This window comes from Eubalaena glacialis, unplaced genomic scaffold, assembly GCF_028564815.1.
Source record: "Eubalaena glacialis isolate mEubGla1 unplaced genomic scaffold, mEubGla1.1.hap2.+ XY H_3, whole genome shotgun sequence".
NCBI classification, from domain to species: Eukaryota; Metazoa; Chordata; class Mammalia; order Artiodactyla; family Balaenidae; genus Eubalaena; species Eubalaena glacialis.
The window spans coordinates 1294399-1301614 of NW_026871157.1; the positions used below are offsets into that span (position 1 = coordinate 1294399).

General features: G+C 32.3%; 1 protein-coding gene across 1 annotated transcript; it reads left to right on the forward strand.

The window, feature by feature from the left end:
• The first annotated feature begins 5399 nt into the window (after positions 1-5399).
• On the forward strand, positions 5400-5902 carry LOC133083000 (ribosomal biogenesis factor). Its single transcript, XM_061179665.1, has one exon. It carries the CDS (start codon positions 5538-5540, stop codon positions 5838-5840), a length of 303 nt encoding a protein of 100 aa, XP_061035648.1. The 5' UTR covers positions 5400-5537; the 3' UTR covers positions 5841-5902.
• Positions 5903-7216: the final 1314 nt, after the last annotated feature.

The following is a 7216-nucleotide window of genomic DNA, read 5'->3' on the forward strand; positions in this document are numbered from 1 at the left end:
ACAGGGGAAAAGATACATCAGGGTGGAAATGTATAACAACACAAAAAAAGAGAAGAGCTCAAGAGAAGACAGAAAAATAAAATAAAATAGTTCACATACAAGAAATTGCAATTTGACTGATGGGTGTTTTCTCAGCTGAAAAAGTAGAAACCAGAGGATGATGCTGAGATAAAACACCAGTTCCTTCTAGAGTTCTATACCTAGCAAAACTGTCTTCAAGGACACAGTAAAATAAATATATTTGCAGGTAAACACAAATAGAGTATGCTCACAGCAAAGGCAATGTTAAAGTATAAATATTAGACAAAAGATAAGTGATGGAAGGTCTAACACACAGACATAGGTAGCAAAAAATTTATAAAGAAATCTAATGAAACATAAAATAATTTTCAATATGTAGAGGTGTAAAGATATATCTAAAATACTATTCAGAAATACACACATACATACATACATACATGTATATATTATGTTTATTAGGGTACATATGTGTATATACACTGGGATGAATGCAATTTTATGTGTCCCAAATGCACACAGTTAGAAGGGATGATGGGGTAAATGCTTCTAAGCTTATTTTATTTTTCAGTATCATGGTAACGTGTTAATTAACTTTGTAATGTTCATGTGTAAAATAGCTGGAATTCACAATCATACCAGATAGAATCCATAACTTCCAAGCTAATGAGAATAAAACTCCATTGGGAAAAAGGGGAAAATATATATCCCACTGAAAAAAATGCAGGATGGCAGCAAGGTAAGGAAAAGAAATATAATCAGAATTAATAAATGCATAATAAAACTATAAAACAATCCAAATCTATCAGTAATTGCAACAAATATAAAGGAACTCTCCTTGTTTATTAGAAGACACAGTATGTCAGACAGGATCAAAATCAAATCACGTCCATCTTATAAAAGTTACATCTAAAACACAAGGACATAGTGATTGAGATCAAGGAATTAGAAGAGTATAGCCACATTAATATCAGACAAAATAGATTAAGACAAAAACCCTAATACCAGTAATAAAAAAAGCTTCACCACATAGAAATAAAAGAATCTATTCATAATTAAAATAAGATAAATTTAATCTAATAATGATATAACAGCTAAAATATAATATCAAATTATGTAAAGCAAAACTGACAGAACTTTAAGGAGAAAATAGCAAATATATTAATTGCTGATATATCAAATGGACAAAAAGTTAAGAAAAAAGGTAATTTGAATATCATAGGCAGCAAGCTTGATCTAAAGATAAAATGTAGAAGATCATACCCAACGACTGGAAAGAACATTTTGAACATTTATAAATTTGATTCAAGCTAGGTCCATACTAATTTATTAGACTGGGGTAGGCAAACATTTTCTATAAAGACCTAGATTATAAATACTTTATGCTTGTGGGCCAGATATCTCTCTCGGCTACTTTCAGCTGACACAGCTTGAACATAGCCGTTGACAGTAAGGCAGCAAATTGTTATATCTGAGTTCTAATAAAACTTAAAAGGCATACCTTGGAAATATTGTAGGTTTGGTTCCATACCACCACAATAAAACAAATATTGCAAAAAAATAAGTCAGACAATTTTTTTGGTTTCCTAGTGTATATAAGGTTATGTTTACCCTATACTGTAGTCTGTTAGATGTACAATAGCATTATGTCTTTAAAAAAATGTACATACCTTAATTTAAAAATACTAGATTGCTAAAAAATGCTAACAATCATCTGAGCCTTCAGTGAGTTGTAGTAGTAACATCAAAGATCACTGATCACAGATCACCATAACAAATATAATCATAATGATAAAGTATGAAATATTGTGAGAATTACCCAAATATAACACAGAGACATGAAGCAAGTAAATGCTGTTGGAGAAATTGTGCCAAAAGGTTTGCTCGGCACAGGCTTGTCACAAACTTCCAATTTGTAAAAAACACAATCTCTGCCAAGTGCAGTAAAGTGAAGCATAATAAAATGAGATATGCCTGTATTTACAAAAACTGAAATGGCCCTTGGAAGTTGTTTGTTGATACATTTCTTAGCTTTTGGGACAATTATCTTTAAAAAAAAAAAAAAAAAAAAAAAAAAAACAGTAACAAGGCTAACTAGAAAAATCCAAGATTGGAAGTTTAGTGTCACTAGTAAACAGTGGGTCATAGGAAAAAAACACAACAAAAATCAGAAAACACTTAGAATCAAATAAAAAATTAACCCTAAAAAGAAAACCTTTGAGATATGTTATAGAAGTGAGGGTAAATGATTATGTTTAGTTTGTGAAAACTCATTCAGCTGTAAATGATACTATGGTTATAATCCTGTGTATATTAAGCTTCATTAAACAGTATATTAAAGCTAAAAACTGAGGGATGAAGTTATAGTAGTACTTAGAGGCAAATTTATAGTTCAAATCTACTCAAAACATTAACAAAATTAAGAAGTTAGAATATTGTGCAGCTCTTTTTAAGAATAATGTTAGATCCACATTTATTTTGGGGGGATGTCCATGGTGTATTAGTAAACCAAAACACCAAAGTGTATAAATGTTTATACAACCACAGAAAAAATTATGAAAAGATACCTATATTACTGCTGGAACAGTGAAAGTTTGAGAAAAGGGGGATTTTGGAGGCCAATATAACCTATATTACCTTTAATTATCTCACATTATTTTTGTAGTAAAAAATACTGGTTGTATAAAACTCAAAGACTAGTTATATATGCTAACTTATAACTTACATAAGCTAACACAATTTATAGCTTATATTAAATAAGCTAAATTATAACTTATATAAGCTAACGTGTATGTCTCAGAGTAAACTGTTTGCAAGATATTCTCCCAAATAGCAGAATAAACAACAAGAAGAACAACAACAAAACATTTGAGTTGAAAAAATTAGGGAAAAAATGGCAGAAACCCATAAATCAAAATTAGGAGAATTTAAAATATAATATATTTTTTAAATGAACCAAAAATAGAATCAACCACTAAATTTGTTCTTTGGAGAGATTATAAAGTAGACAAATTTCAGCAAGATGAATAGAAGAAGAATGAAACCTCTCTTTCTGGAACTTGTAAGAAACTGACATTACAGATTTTATAAAGATGAAGATATTATAAACCTAACAGACCAGAGAGATTCTATTATACAGGCAAATATGCACTGTGGGAATCCCAGAAGGAAAGAAAGAAATAGGTGGAGAAAACATTTGAAGAAATAAAAGCTGAGATTTGTTGAAATATAATGAATTTACAAATTCAGGAAGCTCAACAAATTTCAGGTAGGATAAATTCAGAGACTTACAGTTAGATACATAATAGTCAAATTGTTGAAAGACAAAGAGAGAATCTTCAAAGCAGCAATAGAGAAGTGTCACATAGAAGTGATTTTCATTTAACTTCTCATTGGAAACTTTGGAAGCCATAAGTTAATGGGCTGATATATTCAAAGTGTTTAAAGAAAAACAAAGTCAATCAAGAATTCTATATCTGGCAAAATTGTCCTCATATATAGGAAAAAATTCAACCATTCCCAGATAAACAAAAGCTTAAAGAGTTTGCTACTTGTAGATCTGGCATGCAAGATGTGTTAACAGGAGGCCTTCAGGTTGAATTGAAGAATATTAGACAATAAAACAAGACTGTGTGAAGAAATAAAGGCCTCTAGAGAGAGGATTCTTGGTAGATAGAGGAGGAAGCACCAGGAATCCATCCCTCCACCTAGACCACATTTGCACAAGAAGAGTTTATCTGATGTAACAATTTTGAAACTCTGGAGTCTATTGAAGGCATGCAATTTCTAGGAAAACATTTAGATAGGGCTTCCCTGGTGGTGCAGTGGTTGAGAATCTGCCTGCCAATGCAGGGGACACAGGTTCGAGCCCTGGTCTGGGAAGATCCCACATGCCATGGAGCAACTGGGCCCGTGAGCCACAATTACTGAGCCTGTGCGTCTGGAGCCTGTGCTCTACAACAAGAGAGGCCGCGATAGTGAGAGGTCCACACACCGTGATGAAGAGTGGCCCACGCTTGCTGCAACCAGAGAAAGCCCTTGCACAGAAACGAAGACCCAACACAGCCATAAATAAATAAATAAATAAATAAATAAATAAATAAATAATAAATTTTTAAAAAACAAAAAACAAAAACATTTGGATAGTAAATCTTGGTTAATTTTGGTCAATTTAATATCTTATTACAAGCAGCTGCACTCAGGTTTCAAGAGAAGCTTGCAAATAGTTTGCAAGAAACAGGTGGGTAAAAAGGACCCTGTTCACCAAATATCAGAGATCTGTGTTCTGACTGCTGGTTGCTGCTTCTGATCCCAGAAATGCAGATAAAGAGGTGGGTAGCCATTGTTGTTTCACTTCTCCCATCATTGCAAGCCCCTGTCAATCCAGGGGAAGTGATTTCCAGAGGTCTAAAGGACCAGCACTCCTTCACTGCACTCGCTTTATTTTTCTACTTTTCCCCTTTGGGAACACTGAATTAAATATTAAGAATTTCAAAAGCAACCACTTATACGGGAGAATTTACAAAGACATTGTGCATGCTCAGGAAAAGTCACAGGCTCATAAAAGACCTCAGAAGACACAAAATTTTACTTCAGGTTGATCTTCAGCACAGAGACAACCTACAACAACAACAATAACAACAACAAAACAAGCAAACCTTGGTGAAGTGGAACAATCTAATTTCTATATTTATCACATTATTAGATTCAAACATACAGTTATCAACAACCAAAAAGATCATAAGACATGTAAAAATACATAAATGTATTGTCCATTCAAAGGGAAAAATAAATCAACAGAAGTAATCACTGAAAATACCTGATAGCTAATTTTCTAGACAAAAACTTTAAAACAGCTGGCTTAAAGATATTCATAAACTAAATAAAGACATGAAGAAAATCAAGAAAACAGTGTCTGAATTAAATTGTAAGTGAAATAAAAAACCAAAACAAAACAAAACAAAAAAAAAATGAAAGAAGTCAATTGAGAAATTCACTAGAGGTATTCAAAGGCAAGTTTGTTCAGGCAGAAGATGGAATCAGTGAATTTAAATACAGAACAATATAAATTATTGAGTCTGAGGAATTGAGGAACAAAGAATAAAAGATTGAAGAAAAATGAACAGAGCCTAAGGGACTAGTGGAATATCATCAAGTGAACTAATATATACATTGTGGGAATTCCAGAAGGAGAAGAGAGGGAGAATGGGGCATTGACAATACCTGAAGAAATAATGGCTGAGAACTTTTCAAATTTGATGAAAGACAGAAATATAAATATCCAAGAAGTGAAAAAATTCCAAATATGATGGCCTCAGAGACCTACAACGTGACATATTATAATCTAACTTTTGAAAGTCAAAAATGAAAGGAGAGTGCAGATGGTGTTACCTGGAGCTTAAACCCCTGCAAGAGGGTACCGGAGGACTGGTGAGAGAAGGAGTTCTGTTGGGGTTCGGAAGCATTGCTGTCTCTGTTGTTCCTGAGGCTAGACATTGAAGGAGGAGAGAGACAATACAATGGCCAAGAACAAACTAAGAGGACGGAAGTCCAGGAATGTATTCCACATAGCCAGCCAAAAAAGCTTTAAGGTTAAAAATAAAGCAAAACCAGTTACCACTAATCTGAAGAAGATAAATATCATGAATGATGAAAAAGTTAACAGAGTGAATAAAGCTTTTGTAGATATACAAAAGGAACTTGCACACTTCTTAAAAGGCCTTTCCCTTGAACCTCTGCAGAAACAGCTGATTCCTCAGCAGTCTCATGAAAACGAACCAGTTAATGTTGATGAAGCTACAAGATTAATGGCTCAGTTGTAATACACTGGTGATGCATCAAATTCCCCAAAAAGACCAATAAATTAAATGCTTTATACAAAAAAAAAAAAAAAAAATGAAAGGAGAATCTTGAAAGCAGCAGAAGAGAAGCAAACCACCAAAAACAAGAGATTGTGAATAAATTTCATCATATTTCTCATTAGAAGTGGTGGTATCCAGAAGGCAATGGGTTAATATATTTAAAGTGTTAAAAGAAAAAAAAAAAAAAGTCAATCAGAATTCCATATCAGGCAAAACTGTCCTTCAAAAAAAAGAGGGGAGGGAGAAAAAGACATTCCTAGAAAACAAAAGCTAAGTGAGTTTGTTTTACTAGACGTTCCTACAGTAATGCAAAATGAAGTCCTGTAGGTTTAATGAAAGAACACTAGAAAATAACTCAAAGCCATATGAAGAACTAAACATCTCAGTAAAAGTATATAAATATATGGGCAATTATAAAAGCTAGTATCATAACTTTGGCTCACAAATCCACATTTTGTCTTCTATATAACTTAGCACACTAACATATTGAAAGAAATTATTAAGTTATGTTTTGAGACATACATGTACGAAGTGTAATTTTATGCCATCAAAAACTAAAAGGGTTAGGACTGGAGCTGTGAAGGAACATTTTTTTAAATGTTTTTTAAATTAAGCTGCTATAAATTCAAATTAGAGTGTTATAACTTTAGGATTTTATGTGTTATTCCTATTATAATCACAAAAGGAAATAAGAAAGAAAGTTAAACACTTTACTAAAAAATCAACTAAATGCAAAAGAAGATGGCAATGCAAGAAATGACAAACAGAAAAACTGTTAGATATATGGAAAACAAATAGCTAAATGACAGAAGTAATTCTATCCTTACTAGTAATTGTGTTAGTTGTAAATGGATTAAACTTTACAGTCAAAAGAGAAAAATTGGCAGATGAATTGAAAAGCATGATCAAACTATGTACTGACTAGAAGAGACTCATGTTAGAATCAGACACAAATAGGTAGAAAGTAAAAAGTTGGAAGAAGATATTCCATGAACATTGTAACCAAAAGAGAGCATGGGTGGCTATACTAATATCAGACGTGATAAAGTAAAAAAAGTTTATGAGACAAAGATGATATGTTAATAAAATGTTCAATAGAGAAATAAGATATAACAATTATAAACATTTATACATCTAATAACAGACCATCACAATATATGAAGCAAAAATTGACATAATTGGAGGGAAAAAAAATAAACCCTCTAGAGTTAATAGACATACATAGAACACTACTCAGCAGAATGTACATTCTTCGCAAGTGCACATGAGACATGGACATACTCCAGGATAAAATATATGACTGACCACAAATTAAGTCTGAATAGATTCTTAAAATA

Excerpts from the sequence above, each read along its gene's own strand:
- LOC133083000 (XM_061179665.1), top strand. The coding sequence starts at position 5,538 with ATGGCCAAGAACAAACTAAGAGGACGGAAGTCCAGGAATGTATTCCAC.